Source organism: Mobula hypostoma, chromosome 25 (assembly GCF_963921235.1).
Source record: "Mobula hypostoma chromosome 25, sMobHyp1.1, whole genome shotgun sequence".
Lineage (NCBI taxonomy): Eukaryota > Metazoa > Chordata > Chondrichthyes > Myliobatiformes > Myliobatidae > Mobula > Mobula hypostoma.
The window spans coordinates 4,309,611-4,331,809 of NC_086121.1; the positions used below are offsets into that span (position 1 = coordinate 4,309,611).

Consider the following 22,199-nt stretch of genomic DNA (forward strand, 5'->3'; position numbering starts at 1 on the left):
GTTTTTTCCCCCTCCACCATCAGATTTTTGAATGGACAATGAACCTATGAACACTACCTCACTAACGTCCAATGCCCCTCCCCTAACCCCCACCATATGTGGCAAGAGGGGAGACCAGTTCAACAAACTCAAGTTCCCTACCTCTCTGTTCCACAGCAGAACATCAAAATGGAAGAGCACGTCAATAACTCTATCCCTTTCAAACACAACTTGTGTGACTTCCCATGCTTCAAAGACCAGGCATCCACACCTGCTTTTAAGTACTCTATTGGTCCGTCATTATTTTAGCTGTAAATGGAAATACCCAATTGTTGAACCCTGGCACAGCTCCAGCAACGTGATTGGACCATGTACTTATATATATTCTTCAGAGACACAGCACGGTGACAGGCCTTTTCGGCCCAACGAGCCCACACTGCCCCACTCCACCCATGTGACCAATTAACCTATTAACCCTTACGTCTCTGGAATGTGGGAGGAAACCGGAGCACCCAAAGAAAACCCTGCGGTCAGGGGGGAGAACGTACAGGCTCCTTACAGACAGCAGTGGGAATTGAACTTGGGTTGCCAGCACTGAAATACCGTTAAGCTAACCACTACATACCATGCCATCCAAGTCCCCCTTTCCAAACCTTTGACAAGGCAACCAATGCCCAAACTTGAGGAATTTCTTGATCCAGAGGGTGGAGAATCTGTGGAATTGATTGCCACAGGCGGCTGTGGAGGCCAAGTCATTGAGTGTATTTAAAGCGGAGTTTGATAGGTTCTTGATTAGTCAGGGTATCAAAGGTTATGGGATTGCGAGGGAAAGTAAATCCGCCATGATGTAATGGCAGAACAAGTTCGATGGGCTGAGTGGCCTAGTTCTACTCCAACATCTAATGGTCTTCACAACCCCTCCAAAGGCGTCACAGATTTTCAGTTGGCCCAGAATGTTCCTAATGACCCAAGTCCTTAGCGAACGCTCTAGAGAACTAATGTATTTTTCACCATCCCTATGGACCTATTCAATGGCCTCAAGTGAGCCAGCCACGGACACCAACCTGGGCACGCTTTCCCTCTTCCTGTACCATAGTCCGCTGCAGCCTACTTGCCTGCTGGTTCCATTGAAGGAAAGGCCACTGAAAGTGCAAAGCTTGTTCCATCACACGACCAAAATGCTTTGTGCCTTGGAGAAAACATCTGTGGGGTCCACACAAGCCTTTTCCTGACCGGATGGATTTCTCACCCATCTACTACCAGCCAATGAAGATCTGCAGCTTCTTCATCCCGAAGCTCATAGCTACCAGCTCATTAGTAAGGCAAGCCATTCAGAAACCCATTGATGAACAAAGGAATATCCTCAGCTCCTGAGAACATTGTGAAGATACATTTGGAACACATCAAACAACACTGGAAATCTGAGAAGGTTGGAGCTGACGAGAGGATGGTTTCTGTCCACCTACCGGGGATTCGCCAGAGATGGGTTCTCCCTTGTTAATATGCATTAAGCCTTTCCGACCATTCCGTTCTACGGTAACCGTGTTCCATACGTTGAGTAGGATGCGTTCCTTACTCCTGTTTTACAGGAGGAAAGTTATATTAAATTTATTAATATTCTATCTGTAGTTATTGGAAACAGAACACTGTGTAGCAAAGTTTTACCTGATCATAACATTATGCACATTATGTCCGATTTAACAACCGTGCATTCCAAATGCTTATTTTTAGGAAATAGAGTGATTTAAAAAATATATATATTTTATTTTATTTAGACATACTTCACAGAATATCCTAGCCTAATCACATGCTAACTTGCACTGAGCAATTAACCTACTAACTCTTGGACTGAGGGAGGAACCGATGTACCCCAGGGAAATCTATGTTCATGGGGAGAGCATACAAACTCCTTACATTTAGTATTAGAATTGAACTCTGAACTCCAGAATGCTCCTAGCTGTAACAGTGTCACTCTAACCACTATGCTACCCGAGCAGATCATTGGAAGTGGTTTATTATTGTCACATGTACCCAAATACAGTGAAAAGCTTGTCTTGCAAACTGTTCACACAGATCAGATCATTACACAATGCATTGAGGTAGAACAAGGGAGAACACAAACAGAACGCAGGACAAAAAAGCTATCAAAAAATTGCAATGTAGGTAAATGATAAAGTGCAAGACCACAGCAAGGTAGATTGTGAGGCCAAGAGTCCAATGTATCATTCAAGAGGTCCATTCAAAAGTCTGACAATAGTGCTGTAGAAGCTGTCCTTGAGCCTGGTGGTATGTGCTTTCAGGCAATGGAATTAATTCAGCTTTTGCAGGTAGATTTTCATCCCTGAAGATTGTAAAGTTCATATACATCTAATTAAAACTACAGATTCCACTTGAATAAATATGTACTGTACATAATCAATGAATTGTGGAAGATAACTCTGGATGTCAGGATTCTTAAAGGGTGTCAAAGGTTACAGTGAGAAGGCAGAGGAATGGGCTTGAGAGGGATAGTAAGTTAGCCATGATGAAATGCCGAAGCAGACTCAATGGGCCGAATGGCCTAATTCTGCTCTGATGTCTTAAGGTCTTATGGACAAGTTGACTTGTACAGCACAAGAACAGCCAACAAGGACGTCCCTTTAGAACAGAGATGAGGAGGAGTTTCTTTAGCCAGAGGGTGGTGAACCTGTGGAATTCATCGCCACAGACAGCTGTGGAGCCCAAGTCACTGGGTGTATTTAAGATAGAGGTTGATAGACTCTGGATTAGTCAGGGTATCAAAGGTTACGGGGTGAAGGCAGGAGAATCCGGTTGAGAGGGATAATAAATCAGTCATGATGGAATGGTGGAGCAGATTCGAGTGCTGAATGGCCTAATTCTGCTCCTTTGTATTATGAGATTAGGAGTGTTAAGTCAAATTTATGATCAAAGTCACCTCATACACCCTTGAGATTCATTTTCCTGTAGGCATTTACAATAAGGACATACGATAGAACTTATAAAGAACTATACATAAACAAAAACTGACAAACAACCAAAGTGCAAAAGAAGATAAATTGTGCAAATAAAAAATAATATTGAAAACATGAATCGTAGAGTCACTGAAAGTGAGTCTGTAGAATCAGTTCAGTGTTGGGGTGATTGAAGTTATCTACGCTGATTCAGGATCCTAATAGTTGTAGGGTGATAACTGTTTCTGAACCTGGTGGTGTGGGACCTGAGGTCCCTGCACCTCCTTACCGATGGTAGTAATGAGAAGAGAGCATGGCCTGGGTGGGGGAGGGGAAATAAATCAGCCATGATCGAACGTCAGAGCACACATGATGTGCTGAATGGCCTAATTCTGCACCTATACTATCGATTTTATGGTCTAAAAGTATCAAAAGATAACAGAGGTTCTATAATCAAACAATTTTCAACTTTAGGGATATCTCATAAAGATTTTGTCAGGCCTACAAAGGCAGGCCCTCCCAGTCTGCACACAGTTAATGGGAGTCACCTACAACTCACTTCCACCTTATCACCTGCATTTATTCATTGTGTGCCGTATCGTATAACGTCCACGATCACTGTCTCATGACCATGATTGTTCTTGGCAAACGTTCTAAAGAAGTGGTGTACCATTGCCTTCTTCTGGGCAGTGTCTTTTGTGGGGGGGGGGGGGGAAGCAGGTGCTACACCAAGGGTGACCGGCAGGCTGGCAGAGGGAAGGAGCACCTTATACCTCCTTAGGTACAGAATTATCTCCACCCCATCTGCTGCAGCGTAATTAAACCAAGCTCTCATTCACAGTCCTTGCTCACTCATCGCACCAGCCTTCAGCTACCTTGTTGCCTATTGCGTTTAGTATCTGTTCGCTCTTGTTTCATGGCCCCTTGTGGCTTCTTATTTTGCAGTTTATTATTAAAATTATCACTTGTCGCTAAATTGTCTTGCATGCTCTGTATTTGGGTTAAGCCTCCTCTATACTTCCTGACAGATTTGCCACATTTCCTGGCTTATGTGGACGACGGTAAATTAAGACCCTGTGCTTTTCTTTCCCGTATTACCTGATTACTGCAGGTCCTTTGCCGAGGTCATATTTAAACTCCAAATAGCCATCCCGTAGGTTGAGCGACACGAAATCTCCGCGGCCATCAGTCTTCTGCCCATTGTAGAAGATCATTCCGTTGTGGTCCATGGGCAAGAACACCACCTCCATCGACAGCTTCTGACTGTAATCAAACAGCTCGTTACCAAGGTACAAAGGTTTTCCACTCAACTACCTCGAAGTCTCCCACTCTCACACCCTCCCCACACAGAATCGAAGTGTACAAATGGTCTTCAACGTTATCCCGAGGTTTAGACAGGTTTACGTGAGCTGGACAAAGCAGAGTTATCTGATGGTGTATGGATGGAGATGGGGAGAAAATTCAAAGATCAGAGGAGCAAAGGGACTTGTGAGTCTTCGTGCAGAACTCTCTATATGTTAAAATGCACGTTGAGTCAGTGGTAAGCAAAGCAAATGCAATGTTAGCATTCATTTTGAGTGGACTAGAATACAGAAGCAGGGATATAATGCTGAGGCTTTATAAGACATTGACAGACTGCCCTTGGAGTATTGTGAGCAAATTTGAGCCCCTTATCTAAGAAAAGATGTGCTGGCATTGGAGAGGGTCCACGAGAATGATTCCAAAAATGAAAGGGTTAACACATGAGGAGCATTTGGTGGCTCTGGGCCTGTACTGACTGGAATTTAGAAGAATTGGGGAAGAGGGGGTAAATCTCATTGAAACCTATTGAATATTGAAAGATTTGATGTGGAGATTAGAGTTGATGTGGAGAGGATATTTTCTGTAGTGGGGCACAGCCTCAGAATAGAGGGACGTCCATTTAGAACAGAGATGAGCAGGAATTTCTTTAGCCAGAGGGTGGTGAATCTGTGGAATTCATTGCCACAGATGGCTGTGGAGGTCAGGTAATTGGGTGTATATAAAACAGAGGTTGACTGGTTCTTTATGAGTCAATGTGTCAAAAATTATGTGGAAAAGGCAGGAGATTGAGGTTGAAAGGGATAATTAATCAGCCATGATGGAATGGCAGAGCAGACTTGATGGCCTGATTTTGCTCCGATGTTTTATGGTCTTATGGACCAGAGGCCACAGGTTTAAGGTATGGGGCATGAGATGTGGAGGCTGCTGACATATGAGGAACTATTTTAGTACAATGAGGGGTAATGAGCAAGATGTCACTGACTATGAAGACAGTGGAAACAAGATGTATCGATGATGTCAATAAGCACAAGAGAAATAAATTGGTTGTGTTACAAGGTAGAATAGAGAATGTGATCAATGGGATTGCTTTACAGGGAGTGGGATTCACCAAATGGTCTCCTATAATTCTGTACTTGAGCTTGCAACTCAATGCCTTCAGTAACTCCATATTCAAAAAGCATAAAATGGTTAAGACAAGCAAAGGGATCTTGGGGTCCATGTCAATAGATCTCTCATAGTTGCCATGCAAGTTGGTAAGATAGTTAAGAAGGTGTATGATGTGTTGACCTTCATTAGTTGGGGGATTGAGTTCGAGAGCCACGAGATAATGTTGCAGTCGATAAAACCCTGGTTAGGTCACACCTGGAGAACTGTGTTCAGTCTGGTGAGCTTGTCATAGAGAGGATGTGGAAGCTTTAGAGAGGGTGCAAAGGAGATGGCGTGTCTTATGAGGAAATGTTGAGTGAGCTAGAACTTTTCTCCTTGAGCAAAGGAGGATGAGAGGTAACTTGATAGAGGTGTATAAGGTGATAAGAGGCATGGATAGAGGAGACAGCCAGAGACTTTTTCCCAGGGAGGAAATGACTAAAATGGGAGGCCATAATTTTAAGATCTTTGGAGTAAAGTATAGGGGAGGATGTTAGGGGCAGAATTTTTAGAGTGTGGAGGGACACACTGGCATGGACGGTGGTAGAGGCAGATATACTAGGGATTTTCAAGAGACTCTGAGGCAGGTACATAAATGAAATCAAAATGGAGAACTATGTGGGTGGGGAAGGCTAAATTAATCGCAGAGTTGTATTAAAGGTCAGCAAACATCGCGGGTCAACTGGCCTGTACTGTTCTATGTTCAAAGATCTAGAAAGTCAACTTATTTATCTGCTTGGTAAGTGATTTTGGAAGCATAGGTCTCCAAGTAATCAACCTAACATGCCAAAGACGGAGGTACAACTTTGGATTCTTTCCCTTGTACTCAGAGTATGAGGGAGAACACGTCACATTATTCTTTCAGTTCCAAAGCTCATTTAATCTTTTATGGTGATGAAGGCAGTCTACTGCAAGTAGTCACAAGGTATTCTAGCTTCAGTCTAAAATGGGAATGAAAGGGGTTAATGTATGAGGAGTATTTGATGGCTTTGGGCTTGTATTTGTAGGAGTTTAGAAGAATGGGGGGGGTGGAATCTCATTGAAGTCTACAGAATATTGAAAGAGCTAGATACAGTGGATGTGGAGAGGATGTTTCCTGTGGTGAGGGAGGGCACAGCCTCAGAATAGAAGGACGTCCCTTTAGAACAGTGATGAGGAGGAAATTCTTCAGCCAGAGTGTGGTGACTCTGTGGAATTCATTGCCACAGATGATTATGGAGGCCAAGACATGGATAAATTTAAAGTGATAGGTTTCTGATCAGTAAAGGCATCAAAGGTTACGGGGAGAAGGCAGGAGAATAGGGTTGAGAGGAATAATAAATCTGCTATGATGGAATGGTGGAGCAGACACGATGGCCAAATGGCCTAATTTCAATCCTATGTCTTAGGTGTTAAAAACTCTGTGCACCATTTTGGCAAGGTAAGGATTATTTAATACAACAAAGCCTTCCAAATTCTCACTTCTCCATGGCTGAGTAAACCTTCATCTCCCCAGGATTCCAGTTCATGGTTCAGTGATGTGAACACCAAAATTCCGATACACAGCACTCATTGAATAATTGAATTCCAAAGGGCTGCTCTCTGCTGGCTGCTCCACTAATGGGCAACACAGATTCGTCTTCACCTCCTTTGCTTCGGCATTAAACTGATAGATTCAACCCCTTTGATTCCACCTGAACTTACACTATCAAAAATCAGAGCACCTGAGTCCTAATGAACTAAGAATTTTATCATTAAGGCAATTTCCCCTTCAATCATTATCACTGCTTCACATTCATGTACAGTTACAACTCATTGGTTATATCTCATAATCACAGTTAACTCTTCGCAATTTTTCTGTGTTTGATCTCTGACGTCCCCCTGGTACATTCCTCCAAACACTTTAAAATTGTGCCCCCTCAAATTAACTATTTCCATTCTGGGAAAAAAACATCTCTGGTCGTCCACTCGATCTACACCTCTTATCATCTTGTATACCTCCATCAAGTCACATCTCATCCTCCTTGACTCCAAAGCTAGCTCATTCCACCTCTCCTCATGAGACACGCTCTCTAATAGTCTTCTGAATGTCAGTATGCCTCTATGCCTCTACCACCACCTCTGCCAGTGCACCCCACGACTCTGTGTGTAAAAAAAGTACCTCTTTCATCCCCCATATACTTTCCCTCAAACATCTTAAAGTTATGCCCCTCACATTATCCGTACCTTCCCTGGGAAATGTCTCTGGCTCTCTTCTTATTATATTGTGCATCTCCATCAAGCCACTTCTCATTCTCCTTCGAAAAGCCCGAGCTCACTCAACCTTTCCTCATATGACGTGCTCACTAATTCAAGGCAACATCCTGGTAAATCTCCTCTGCATTATCTCTAAAGCTTCCAACATTGGCCATGTCCCTAGACTGATACCAACAATAATTATAATTTACCTTCCTTCTCATCTGAACAGATTGAACGTTTGTGAATGCAACATGATGCATTGTGAAAAGTAGTCATACTCACTCAGTTTCTGGAGGCAAGCTAGTTTGAGAATTGTTGGGGTGGGGAGAGGTTTAGTGGTGTGTGCATAGCACCGAGCATTGGCAGGTTAGAGTTCAGGTTTAACACTGATTAAACTCACGACAAGTCATCGGAAAATGTGTGGATTCCATTCATTTCCAGGTATGAATATCCATTAAAATTTGGGATGAAAGTGTTGCCCTGGTCCTTCTCGGATTCTGAAACAGAAGAGATACTTATAAGTATAATGAAATCCAGGCTTTGTCCAAAAATGACTCCTTGAACAGACTTGCAGATTCCTCCACCAGGAGAAACAGTTACACACAAAATGCTGAAGGAACTCAGTAGGTCAGGTAACATCTATGGAGAGGAATATAGAGTTGGCGTTTCTGGCAGAGACCTCCATCAGGATTCAGTTTCTTCCAAGGGGAAATCTTCATTTGAAAAACAGTATCTTCCTAGTTAGTCCTCTTAATTGGCTTAATTTTTCATTTCTCGAAACTCCAGAGAATTTAGATCCAATCTGTTCTGAGATTCTGACGTGTCAGTCCATAGTCTCCCATATTACCATGAGATGAGGTCAATCTCAGGTTGGAAGAACAGCACCTCACGTTCCAACTGAATGGCCTCCAACCTGGTGGGAAGAACATCAATTTTTCTATCTTCTGGCAATTTCTCCCTCCTCCCCTTTTCTCTTATTCCATTCCCCATTCTGGCTTCCCTCATACCTCATTTCTTCTCCTCACCTGCCCATCACCTCCCTCTGGTTCCTCTCCTCTTTCCCTTTCTCCCATGGTCCACTCTCCTCTCCTTTCAGATTCCTTATTCTTCAGCCCTTTATCTCTTCCACCTATCACCTCCCAGTTGCTTACTTCATTCCCCCCATCCCAATTGATCTCACCTATCTCTTGCTAGCTTGTCCTCCACCCCTCTCCTCACCTTATTATTCTGGCTTCTTCCTTCCTTTCCAGTCCTGATGAAGAGTCTTGGCCTGAAATGTTGGCTCTTTATTAGAACTCTTTACTGTGGAGTGGGGATATCAGCGGTAGGTTTTATACACAGAGAGTGGTGGATACATTAGGGACATTTAAGAGACTCTCACATAGGCACATGGATGATAGAAGAGTGGAAGTTTATGTGGGAGGGAAGAGTTAGATTGATCTTAGTGTAGGTTAAAAGGTTGGCACAACATTGTGAGCTGAAGGGTGCTATAATGTTCTACGTTCTACACTCAGTGGCCACTTTATTAGGTACACCTGTGCACCTGCTCATTAATGCAAACATCTTATCAGCTAATCACATGGCAGAAACTCAATGCATAAAAGCATGTAGACCCACGGCCAAGAGGTTCAGTCGTTGTTCAGACCAAACATCGGAATGGGGAAGAAATGTGTTCCAAGTGATTTTGACTGGGGAATGATTGTTGGTGCCAGACGGGGTGGTTTGAGTATCTCTGAAATTACTGATCTCCTGGGGTTTTCACACACAAGTCTCTCCAGTATATGGAGAATGGTGCGAAAAACAACAGAACATCCAGTGCTTTTCAGTTCTGTGGGTGAGAACACCTTGTTAATGAGAGATTAGAGACTGGTTCAAGCTGACTGGAAGGCGACAGTAACATAAATAACCACACGTTACAACAGTGGTGTGCAGAAGAGCATCTCTGGTGCACAACATGTCGAACTTTGAAGTGGATGGGCTACAGCATCAGAAGACAACAAACATACAGAAATCCACTCAATGGCCAATTTATTAAGTGCCTCATGTAGCTAATAAAGTGTCCACTGAATCCACGTTCTATGTTCAGTATTGGAGTTTGGAAGAATAATTGAAAAATGCATTGTCACTTCTGCAATATTGCTTTCAACATTTGAATGATAAATTTCTAACTGAGGCAACACACACAAAATGCTGGAGGACCTAGCAGGTCAGGCAGCATCTATGGAAATGAATCAGCAATCAATGTTTCAGGGCAAGATCCTTCTTCAGGTGTGGAAAGGAAGGGGAAGACACCAGAATAAGAAGGTGGTAGGGGGGAGAGGAAGGAGAATAGCCAGAAGGTGATAGGTAAAGCCAGGTGGGTTGGAAAGATATTGGGCTAGAGGGGAAGGAATGAGATAGGAGAGGAGAGTGGACCATGGGAGAAAGGTAAGGAGGAGAGGATTGAGGGGGATGTGAGAAGAGGTAGGAACCCAGAGTGGGGAATAGAAGAGAGGAGGAGGAGGGAAAAATATTTTTCTGGAAGGAAAAATCAATATTCATGCCATCCGCTTGGAGACTACCCAGACAGAATATAAGATGTTGCTCCTCCACCCTGAGGACAGCCTCATTGCGGCACAAGAGAAGGCCATGGACCAACAACATGTTGGAATGGGAATAGGAATCCAAGTTTCTAATTGAGAGAGATTTCACTCAGTGATTTCAGATTTATGAATTAATTACACCAGGCTATACAAAGCAAAGGAATAAAGGAATAATAAAGTGTAATGTGGAATGTTCGTACCCCTGAATTCCCTCAATGAAATGCACACACTGAATCAAAAGCTTTGCATTGATTTCTTCAGCTCTTCTGCTGACGGCTATAATTTGACATACATTGCTTTGAACCTTGTTAATGCTGTAGCACTTAGCATTCTCTGGGGAAAGTGTTGAATAGGTTGAACAGCCTTTACGCTGTGTGCCAAATGCAATTTAGAGTACATTCCCAGAATAATCATCTTTAAAAGGCAGGGAGCGGAAGGAGAACAAATGGTTTCAAACCACTTTATGTTTTACGCGTTTTTTTGTAAAAGGTTGCTCGTTACTCTCTCCAGCTCAGCACAGGAAATACGGTCTTCACTTGCTTGACTCTCACTAAAAAAGCCACGTAAACCAGATCACAATTCAACTGTGATGCTGATCCAGACCATTCGCTCTTCCTGCTACCGCTGTCGGAAAGGAGATACAGGAGACTTGGGTCCTGCACCACCAGCTTCAGGAACAGTTATTATCCCTCAACCATCAGGCTCCTGAACGAGTATCGATAACTTCACTCACCCCAAACCGACAGACTCCAGTAATCATACTCACTTTCAGAACTCTATATCTCATCCTCTCAGTACTATTTATTAATGTATCTATTTATTTATGTACCTGTCTATCTACCTAACATCAATCTATTTATTCTTGTACAGTTTATCTTGTTTTGCACTTTGTTGCTCTGTTTGCGTGCACCCCCACACCAATCCATCGGCAGACAGCAAAGACCCCAGAACACACAAGGACAGCTTCAATCCCCACTGTTATAAAACTATTCAAAGTTTCTCTAGAATGATAAGATGGACTCTTGGCCTCACAGTCTACCTCATTACAACCCTCAAAGTTCAAAGTAAATTTATTACCAAAGTACATACATGCCTCCATACACTACCCATTTTCTTGCTGGCATTTACAAGAAAATAAAGAAATACAATAGAATTATTGAAAGACTATAAATTTAAGAATGTCCAGCAAACAACCAGAGTGCAAAAGAGGAGAAATGGTGCAAAAAAATCTTATTTCTTTCACAACACAGTGTGTAGTAGGCCCTTCCAGACCTTCGAGCCTCACCGCCCAAGCAACCCCACAATCCAGATTAACCCTCAGCTAATCACGAGACAAGTTACAATGACCAATTAACCTACAGCAGACGTTGTTGGACAGACGGAGGAACCCGGAGCACTGGGGGTAAACCCACACATGCACATGGCAGACGTACATAGACTTCTTACAGAACAGTGTCGGAACTGAATTCCCAACTCCAGAACACCTAAAGTGGTAATGGCACCTTTCTAACTGTTATGCTACCATGGTGCCCGTAATAAAACATATAATTAATACTGAGAACATGAGTTGTAGAATCATTGAAAGTGAGTCTAGTTCAGCATCGAGGTGAGTGGAGTTATTCATGCTGGTTCGGCAGCCTTCTACCTCATTGTCTACCTGCACTGCACTGTCGACACTCCTATTGTTTTACCTCAGTGTACTGGGTAATACATTGATCCGTACGAACAATACATCTTGCACTGTGCCTCAGTATATGTGACAATAATAAACCAAACCAGAGACCCATTAGATTCTGCAGGTGCTGGAAATCCAGAGCAACACACAGAGAAAATGCTGGAGGAACTCAACAGGTCAGGCAGCATCAATGGAGAGGAATAAACAATCGAAGTCTCGCGACGAGATCCTTCGTCAGGGCAATCCTATCTTTACCATACAACCGGTTTGATATGGGACAGAGGCACTTGTTGGCTTGCACTGAATAAAATGACACTGCATGAAGTTAGAGCACCACTTATTGGAGAAGCTTCGCATCGCAGGAGGCAATCATCCAAACCAGCAAACACAAAGAACACCTGATATTTTTGTCATCCCTATTCCCAGACATCCCACCCTGCAAAAACTCATTTCAGGGAGGTAGCACCATCAATTTGCGGGAGACTTCCGGGAGAGGTGGGATGTCTGCAATAGAGTAGCTCCTTAGCAGCTAGCCAGCTAGTTTAAATAACGTTAGCTATGCTAATGAATGAATGACAGCTGTTAAACTCAACTCAACATGTCTTTTACATTTTAACCCACCATGGGCAATGGAAAAATCACTGTTGCAAACAGTGCAGCGAGCAACACTGTCATTATTTTGACCCCTATTGGGCAGGGGTACACTTTACTGTAGTCTGGGGTATGTTTCATATTTTCTTTTTTTGGAACACTCTGCCACTCTGACTTTTTTTGGAACTCTCTCGCTCTTGATCTTGCTCTCTCTCCATCGTCCGTGCTCTCTCGCTCTTGCGCTCACTCTCTCGCGCGCTTTCTCATGCTCGCTCTCAAAAAATATCAATTTCCGAGATATTGTATATAATTTGCGGGCATCAGGGAGCCACTATTAATTTGCGGGAGACTCCCGGACCTCCCGGGACAGGTGAGATGTCTGTATTCCCAGCAAAGGTTACTGAATTTAATTTGGGTGTGAAGATTGCCCCTTATGTTCTCACATGAACTAGCCTCTCTCATGACTGCAAAGAACTAAGATGAAAGAACATTAAAAAAATATATAATGGGTAAGGACAATTTAATATACGTATACTCAGTGGTGACTTTATTATGTACTTTAATATGGTGGCACTGAGAGTATGTTTGTGGTCTTCTGCTGCCGTAGCCCATCCACTTCAAGGTTTGACGTGTTGTGAATACAAAGATGCTCTTCTGCACACCACTGTTGTAATGTGTGGTTATCTGAGTTACTGTCACCTTCCTGTCAGCGTGAACCAGTCTGACCATTCTCCTCTGACATCTCTCATTAACCAGGCATTTTCACCCACAGAACTGCCACTCACTGGATGTTTTTTGTTTCTCGTACCATTCTCTGTAAACTCTAGAGACTGTTATGCGTGAAAATCTCAGGAGATCAGCTGTTTTTGAGATACTCAAACCATGCCATCTGGCACCAGTAATCAATCTATGATCAATGTCACTTAGATCACATTTCTTCCCCATTTTGATGTTTGGTTTGAACAGCAACTGAATCTCTTGATCATATCTGCATGCTTTTATGCATTGAGTTGCTGCTACATGATTGGCTGATCAGATATTTGCATTAACAAACAGGTGCAGAGGTGTACAGGTGTAGCCAGTAAAGTGGCCACTAAGTGTACTAACACTGTATTTGACACATAATTTGCTTTTCAAGTTTCTACACGTTCCCAGAATTTGGCCAACAATGGAAACCAAGTCAACGCCAAATTCAGGTTCTGTGAAAGGATCGTAACTGAAGTGATTTTAGATTCAACGTAGTTCTAGTCCGTTCATTTCACACTTGCAAGGACCAAAACAAAAAGAGGTAAGCAATGGTGATATGTCCATCAATTCATTGCTGCATAGAGTCATACAGAGAGATGCAGGCCCTTTGGCCCATCTAGTCCCTGCCAAACTATTATTCTGTCTCGTCCCATTGACTTGCGGCTGGACTGTAGTTCTCCACACCCTCCTATCCACGTACTATCGTAAATGTTGAAATTGAAACCACATCCACCACTGCCACTGGCAGCTGGTTCCACACTCTGAGTGAAGAAGTTTTCCTTACACATTTCACCTTTCACCCTTATCACATGATGTTTAGTTGTAGTCTCACTCTACCTCAGGGGAAGAAGCCTGCTTTGTATTTACCTTATCTATACCCCTCCTAAATTTGTAAACCTCTATTAAATCTTCTCTCATTCTCTTATGCTCCAGGGGAAAAAAAATATTAACCTACTTAACCTTCAACCACAGGTCTGTTAGCAAAATCAGACATTTGTGTAAAAGCAGAATCTCTAACACACATCACTTGGCTAAATTCTGAGACATTTCCTACACTTCCTTGATCTTGGCACTTTATGATCTGTTATTTTGTGTAAAACTGTTTCTCCATCACTATGCAAGGTACAGAAATCTTAGCAATTCCTTTCATCTCTTGTATTCATGGACCATCTGGTCTTAAATAGAACGTGTCGCATGATAAGGATATTGGCAGGACTTGAGGACCTGAATTATAGGGGAAGGTTGAATAGGTTTGGACTTTGTTCCCTAGAGTGTAGGAGATTGACGGGAGATTTGAAAGAGGTATATAAAATTATGAGGGGTATAGACAGGGTAAATGCAAGTAGGCTTTTTCCACTGGGGTTGGTATGGACTAGAACTGGAAGTGACGGGTTAAGGGTGAAGGGTGAAATACTTAAGGGAAAACTGAAGGGGTACTTCTTCACTCAGAGGGTGGTACATGTGGAATGAACTGCCAGCGGAAGTGGTGGATGCCGGTTTGATTTCAAAATTTAAGGGAAATTTGGATAGGTACACGGGCGGAAGGGGTATGGAGGGAGATGCTTCAGGTGCGGCTCAGTGGGACTAGGAAGAATAACATGGATTAGATGGGCTGTAGCACTGTTTCTGTAGCACCCTATGCCTCTATGACAAGGCATTTAGTCACCTCGGGTGCAACTCTTTATATTTTCACAACATTATAAATCTGGGAAATGGAATCAAAATGAGCACAGAACCATCAGAGGCCCTTTTAAGTATAAAAGCAAATTACTAGTGCGCTGCTCGCATCATGAATTTTGATTGCACACCAGCATCTAATGAAATAAGCACTGATAAATCTCTAACTATCCCACTGCAGATCGTTAACGTCGAGGACTGCTGCAGATGACTTCTCCCTGGCTTGGTTTGAAGATGTAAGCCCTACCTCTTTCACAGAACTCTCCTTCGCGCCCCATTGGACATTCACACTTCGCTCCACCTTCAGGCAACACCATACAGGTGGCCAATGGATGGCAGGGCTTCGGGTCACATGGGTTGTGCTTATCAGCACAGGTTGGTCCTGAAAAATTACAAACATTAAACATGATTAACTACCTCACAGTAATATTGTAGTATTCAAATCTATACAGTGTACAAGCTAGTAAAGTACATTATCTGTTTATTTTGTAACTTTTAATAATTTTTGTCTTGCAACCTACCATAGCCACCAAACAACCTTTGCAGATGTTAAGCATAATTAACTACCTTCTAATGCCTTTCTATTCAAATCCATGCAATGTATAAACAAGTAAACAATTTATTTGTCCCCTTTCCCTCTTCTTCATTTCCCCACTCTGGCCTCTTACCTCTTCTCCACACCCCACACCCCTGCCCCTGTGCCTCCCCATCTTCTCATTCTCCTATGGTCCACTCTCCTCTCCTATCAGATTCATTCTTCTTCGGCCCTTTACCTTTTCCACCTATCACCTCCCAGCTTCTTACTTCATCCGCCCTCCCTCCCACCCACCCACTTGACTTCACCAATCACCTTCTAGCTTGTCCTCTTTTCCCCTTCCCCTTCCCTTCCCCACCACCCCGCCACCCCGCCATCTTATTCTGGCATCCTCCCCCTTCCTTTCCGGTAGTGCTGAAGGGTCTTGGCCTGAACTATCAACTGTTTATTCATTGCCATAGAAACTGCCTGACCTGCTGAGTTCCTCCAGCATTTTGTGTGTTGCTTTGGATTTCCAGCAGCTGTGGGATCTCTTGTGTTTAAAACTATTTATTTAGTTATTTTTGCTAACTTGTAAGTTTCTGTGTGTTGTGGTATTGCTGCCACAAAACAACAAGGTTGAAAATGTGAAACATACTTAACCACCTTCTAACAATATCTTGCTATTCAAATCTATGCAGTGTATAAACTAATAAACTATTTATTTGTTTTAATTTTTATGTGTTGCAGTGTTCAGCTGCCTCAAGATAACAAGATCGATAACGTTTACATCATGAAGGATCCCACCCACCCTGCTCACGGACTGTTTGTCCCACTCCCACCAGGGAGGAGGCTACGTAGCATCCACACCAGGACCACCAGACTCAAAAACAGTCACTTTCCCCAAGCAGTAAGGCTGATCAACACCTCCACCCACTAACCCACCCCTCCACACCCCCAACCACCACTACTTTATCATTTCCTGTCACAGTCACCTGATGTACAGACACTCCTGTACCTAGTATCATTTTATGGACATACAATAAATCTATGTATATAAGCTATCTAAATGGAATTATATTTATCATTTTTTAAAATTATTATTGTGTTCTTTATCTTATTGTGTTTTTTTTTGGTGATGCACCTGATCCAGAACTACAATTATTTCATTCTTCTTCACACTTGTCTGCTGGGAATGCCATTAAACAATCTTGCATCTTGTTAATTATCGCCTCGTTTGTCAAGGTAGTTACCTGAAAACTTGCCGACGCATTCACAGTGGAACATCTCTGCCTCCTTCACATGGCACTTGCCATTGTTTCGGCAGGGATTGGGGTCACAGGGGTTATTACCACACTCCCCCACCCCACTGCCGTACAAGACATCGTTGCCTTTCTCCTGCAGATCGTAGATCAGGTTGTTGACATCCAGCAGGCGAATACATCCTCGCAGACCCTTTGTTGCTGATGTTCTTTCTTTGACACTAAAAATAGAAATCAGGTTTTCAAAAAAATCTAGAGCGCGATTATTGACAAAACTAGAAATGGATGCTTAGTACAAATTCAGAAATAAATGAGAGCAAGAAACTTCTCCTTCATCACAGGCAGAGAAAAAACCTTCTGTAACTTTTGATCCTAATGACTTCAGACCTGATGAAGGGTCTCATCCGCTGATTATTCCTCTCTAGAGTTAGGGATCATAAGTCAGGAAGTGTCTTTTTCATCCCAAAGAGGTGGAAGATCTGAGAAAAGATGTGCTGGCATTGGAAAGCATCCAGAGGAGGTTTACAGGAATGATCCCGGGAATGAAAGAGTTAACATACGAGGAACATTTGATGGTTCTTCTAGTTTGTCCTCCTTCCCCCCACCACCACACCTTATTATTCTGCCTTATTTTCTCTTCCTTTCCAGTCCTGATGAAGTGTCTCAGCCCAAAACATTGACTCTTTATTCCCTTCCATAGATGCTGCCTGACCTGCTGAGTTCCCCCAGCATTTTGTGTGTGTTGCTCAAGATTTCCAGCATCTGCAGAATCTCTTGTATTTATGATCATCTGCCCAATATTTTATCCACTCTATCCCCCTCTCACTGTACTGTAAACACTTTAAACCATTTCTTCTTCGGCCCTTTACCTCTTCCACCTATCACCTTCCAACTTCTCACTTCAACCCCCCTCCCCCGCTCACCGTCCCCCTCAACTGGTCTCACCTATCATCTGCCAGCTTGTACTCTTTTCCTTCCCCACCTTCTTATTCTGGCTTTTCTCCCTTCCTTTGCAGTCCTGATAAAGGGTCTCAGCCCAAAACGTTGACGCTTTATACCTCTCCATAGATGCTGTCCGACCTGCTGAGTTCCTCCAACATTTTGTGTGTGTTGCTCTGGATTTCCAGCATCTGCAGAATCTCTTGTGTTTACGCAATGCATTTGAAGCACCACTTGAAGTCTAGATGCTGAATGAAAGGGACAGCCCACTGGTACATACATAACCCTGTAATCATCAAAAGGACTCACAATTCCATCTCATCCTCGGGCGCTCCACCCAGGAGCAGATCTGTGTCCAGATTGAGCCCGTCTGTTCCACTGGGGCTTTGTCCGATCACGTGTGGTTCACCGTCCACTGAGAGCATCCCGTTACGCCGGTTCCGATTCACCACCACTTGGTGCCAGTTTCCGGGTTTTATCGGTGTTTTGCTGGTGATGACGCCTGTTCCAGAGCCTGTGTTAAACCTTCAGGGATTGAGAGGGAAACTCATTAGTACTGGGCCGAATTTAAAGCTGCAGAGTCAGTCGGCATTACAACCTGTAGACATTTGCCTCCACAGGGGTCCCTGCTCACCAATGCACTTATCACATCGAAACACAGCAGGTCAGGCAGTATCAACGGAGGGAAGTGAACCGCTGATGCTTAAACCTGCCAAATGCAGTCACTTGCACTTGCAACTGACCCTCAGCTGGGGAGTGGTGGGTGTGTGAGTGTGTCTGGTGAAAAAGAATACGGAGGGATAAACATAATCCTGTAAGAACTCAGAGGAAGGCAAGAGTGAGGAGAAGCTATTTATCCCATCGAGATTCATCTATTCTCCCATAATTCCTATCAACTGTTTCTTTAGACAATCCAGATAATTTTTCCCTGTGATAGGTTGTTGACAGCATTTACTGTCTACTGAGTTGAATAAGTAGTTTGAAATAGGTAATAGTTAGCTGTGAAAAACTACTTTAGGGGTAAAATAACATTTAAATTCTAGGCTTATAACAGCATCTCAAGAAAATTAAACTGTCTTGTGGGGCAGGATAAAATCTCATTTTCTTCTTCAACAGAAATTAAAATTTGCAAATGTTCAAAGGCTCCAAAATATGAACGTTAACAAAGAACATATAACAGTACAGCACAGGAACAGGCCCTTTGGCCCACAATCTTATGCCTAACCATGGGTTCCCAATCTGGGGTCCATGGCATAAAACTCGTTGGGAACCCCTGTGCTGAACCAGTTAGTTATCAAATGGCCAATTAAACTCCTCTGCTGCCTACACAACATCCGTATCCCTCCATTTTCCTCACATTCATGTGCCTTTCTTAAAAATCTCTTACAGTTCTATCCGTTACAAGAGAATTAGCTAGGACAGAGCTTGTGTTTTAGTACAGTAAGTGTTTTACAACGGAAGAATTCATTCATTCATTCTGCATTTAATTGACAGATTGGCTTACCGGGGTAAAGTGACAATCCTTGTTTTGAATGCCATTCATGCAGATCATTTCGTTATGACAGTGAATTGAGGTGGAACAAGGGAAAACAATAAAAGAATGCGGAATAAATTGTTGCAATGAAGGGTCTCAGCCTGAAACATTGAGTGTTTATTCCCCTCCATCGGATATGTCCATACATGACCTCCCCTACTGCCATGATGAGGCTAAACTCAGGTTGGAGGAGCAACACCTCATATACCATCTGGGTAGACTCCAGCCCCTGGGCATGAACACTGAATTCTCCAACTTCCGGTAATTCCTTCCCCCTCCCTTCCCCCATCCCTGTTTCAGTCTGCCCTCTCCCCCATGGTTCTGCCTTCTTCTACTACCCATTGTGCTTTCCCCTATTCCTTCTTCACCTTTTCTGCCTATCCCCTCCCTCACCCCTTTATTTTTCCCCTTTCTGGTTCTTCACCTGGAACCTACCGGCCTTCTCCTTCCCACCTTCCCCCCACCTTCATTATAGGGCCTCTGCCCCTTCCCTCTGCAGTCCTGACGAAGGGTTCCGGCCCGAAACGTTGACTGATCGTTTCCACGGATGCTGCCTGACCTGCTGAGTTCCTCCAACGTCTTGTGAGTGTTGCTTTGACCCCAGCATCTGCAGAGTATTTTGTATTAGTGAAATTTAAGAGGCTACTTAAGGTGGGGGGTTATATGGGAGACAGGATTCAAGGGTTGGCACAACATTGTGGGCCGAAGGGCCTGTACTGTGCTGTACTGCTTTATGTTCTATAGAAGGTTCCTGACCTGCTGAGGTCCTCCAGCACTTTGTGTGCGTCGCAGAACCAGGTGTCGTAGTTACAGAGTCTGCAGGCAGACAACATGGTACAAAGCAGTAACGAGGTAGATTGTGAGGGCAAGAGTCCATTTTATTGTACTAGGGAACCATTCAACAGCCTTACTTGAGTAAAGACATACTGGATTCGGAGGCAGTGCAGGGGAGGTTCACCGGGCTGATTCCGGACATGAGGGGGTTAGCTTGATGAGAGATTGAGTCCCCTGGGACCATACTCACTGGAATTCAGAAGAATGAGGGGGGGATCTCACAGAAATATATGAAATTGTGAATGGGATCAATAAGATAGAAGCAGACAAGAATGAAGGGATATAGCTTCAAGATTCGTGGGAATAGATCTTGGATGAAGATGAGGAGAAACTACTTTTCCCAGAGAGTACTGAAACTGTGGAATCCTCTGCCCCGGAAAGCAGAAGAATCTGTCTCATTAAATATATTAAAGAAAATCAGGGGAATTAAGGCTTTTGGGAAAACATTACTCTTGCAACTATTTCTACCACCTGAGGTTCAGGACCCTCAGGTCTGACACCATCATGTTCAGGAACAGTTATTACCCTTAATCCATCAGGAAGGAGGTACAGGAGCTTTTGATCCCACACCCACTATGTTCAAGAATGGTTATTACCCCTCAACCATTGGGCTCCCGAGCCGGCGTGGATAACTTCACTCACCGCAACACTGAACTGATTCCACAACCTATGGACTCACTTTTAAGGGCTCTACAACCTGTGTTCTCAATATTTATTGCTTATTATTTTTTCTTTTCTTTTTGTATTTACACTGTTTGTTGTCTTTTGCACTTTGGTTGTTTTTGTGTGTGGTTTTTCATTGATTCTATTGTGTTTCTTTGTATTTACTGTGAATGCTTGCAAGAAGGTGTATCTCGGGGTTGTATATGATGACATCTATCTCCCTTGATAATAAATTTACTTTGAACTTTGAACTTCTGCACATTGGGTGTTTGTCAGTCTTTCTGAATAGATTTTCATAAATTCTATTTACTTACTTATTTTATTGTAAATGCCTGCAAGAATATGAATCTCAGAGTACTCTATGGTGACATCTACATACTTTGATAATAAATTTACTTTAAAATTTGAAGTTTAATATTTCTATAACAATAGGATAGAAGCTGTGTCCTTGAGCCTGCTGGTAATTGTTCCAACATTACTGAAAGCACACACTTTTAATTATACTGTGAGAGGTAATTCCATTCTTTAGACAAGGAGTGCCTTACCTAAGCTCCACATAGCCCTTCACAAGGGCTAGAGAAATGAAGTCTTTCCCCTTTTTCTGTCCGTTGTACAGAAGTAATCCATTGAGGTCAGAGGCACGGAACTCCAGGCTGATCCGCACTGTGTAGTAAGCCCTCATCGTCTTAAATGCCAGGTAGGATCTACCCCCAAACTCAGGTAGGTAGTACACGATCGCTGTTCAAACAATTCAAGAATAATCAGGGGAAATAGTCCAAAAACTAAAGTGCATTTTAAAGTAAATATAATTATGTTAATTTCATTCACCATTTCATATACACTCAGTGGCCACATTATTATGTACACCTGCTTGTTAATCAGCCAATCATCAAGCAGCAACTCAATGCATAAAAGCATGCAGACATGGTCAAGAGGTTCAGTTGTTGTTCAGACCAAACATCAGAATGGGGAAGAAATGTGATCTGAGTGACTTTGACTGTGAAATGGTTGTTGGTGCCAGACAGGGTGGTTTGAGTAACTCAGACACTGCTGATCTCCTGGGATTTTCACGCATAACAGACTTGAGTTTATAGAGAATGGTGCAAGCAGCAAAAAATCCTCCAGTTCCAGGGGTGAAAACACCTTGTTAATGAGAGGTCAGGAGAGAATGGCCAGACTGGTTCATGCCAACAGGAAGGTGACAGTAATTCAAATAACCACATGTTACAACAGTGGTGTGCAGAAGAGCAACTCTGTATGACAACACACTGAACCTTGAAGTGGATGGGCCACTCTGAGTTCCGCTCCTGTACCTAATAAAGTGACCACTGAGTGTATGCACAATCATCATCATCATCATCATCATCAGGTGCCAAGCCCAGTTTGAGCTTTGACTGCCATGGCCCACACATTCCTGTTTCGGGTCAAGTGGATCAATTCATTGGTATTCATTTCCAGTTCTCTGGCTGCTGTCTCCATCATCATTTGTCTTTGCCTTCCTCTTGCTTTCTTCCCTTCAATCTTTCCCATAATTACCGTGCATTCTAACTCCTTTTTCCTAATCACATGTCCAATGAAGTTACGTT

At 43.1% G+C, this 22,199-nt stretch overlaps 1 protein-coding gene across 6 annotated transcripts in view; it reads right to left on the reverse strand.

Moving 5' to 3' along the window:
- agrn (agrin) overlaps positions 1-22,199 on the reverse strand; it is a 534,989-nt gene that overhangs the window by 43,201 nt on the left and 469,589 nt on the right. For all 6 annotated transcript variants that reach the window (XM_063033167.1, XM_063033166.1, XM_063033165.1 and 3 more), the window contains 7 exons: positions 21,159-21,351; positions 17,892-18,107; positions 16,635-16,864; positions 15,115-15,249; positions 7,996-8,092; positions 4,029-4,193; positions 1,446-1,557 (listed from right to left, as the gene is read on the reverse strand). In XM_063033167.1, coding sequence (XP_062889237.1) covers positions 1,446-1,557; positions 4,029-4,193; positions 7,996-8,092; positions 15,115-15,249; positions 16,635-16,864; positions 17,892-18,107; positions 21,159-21,351 — 1,148 coding nt within the window. The remainder of the gene's footprint in view (positions 1-1,445; positions 1,558-4,028; positions 4,194-7,995; positions 8,093-15,114; positions 15,250-16,634; positions 16,865-17,891; positions 18,108-21,158; positions 21,352-22,199) is intronic.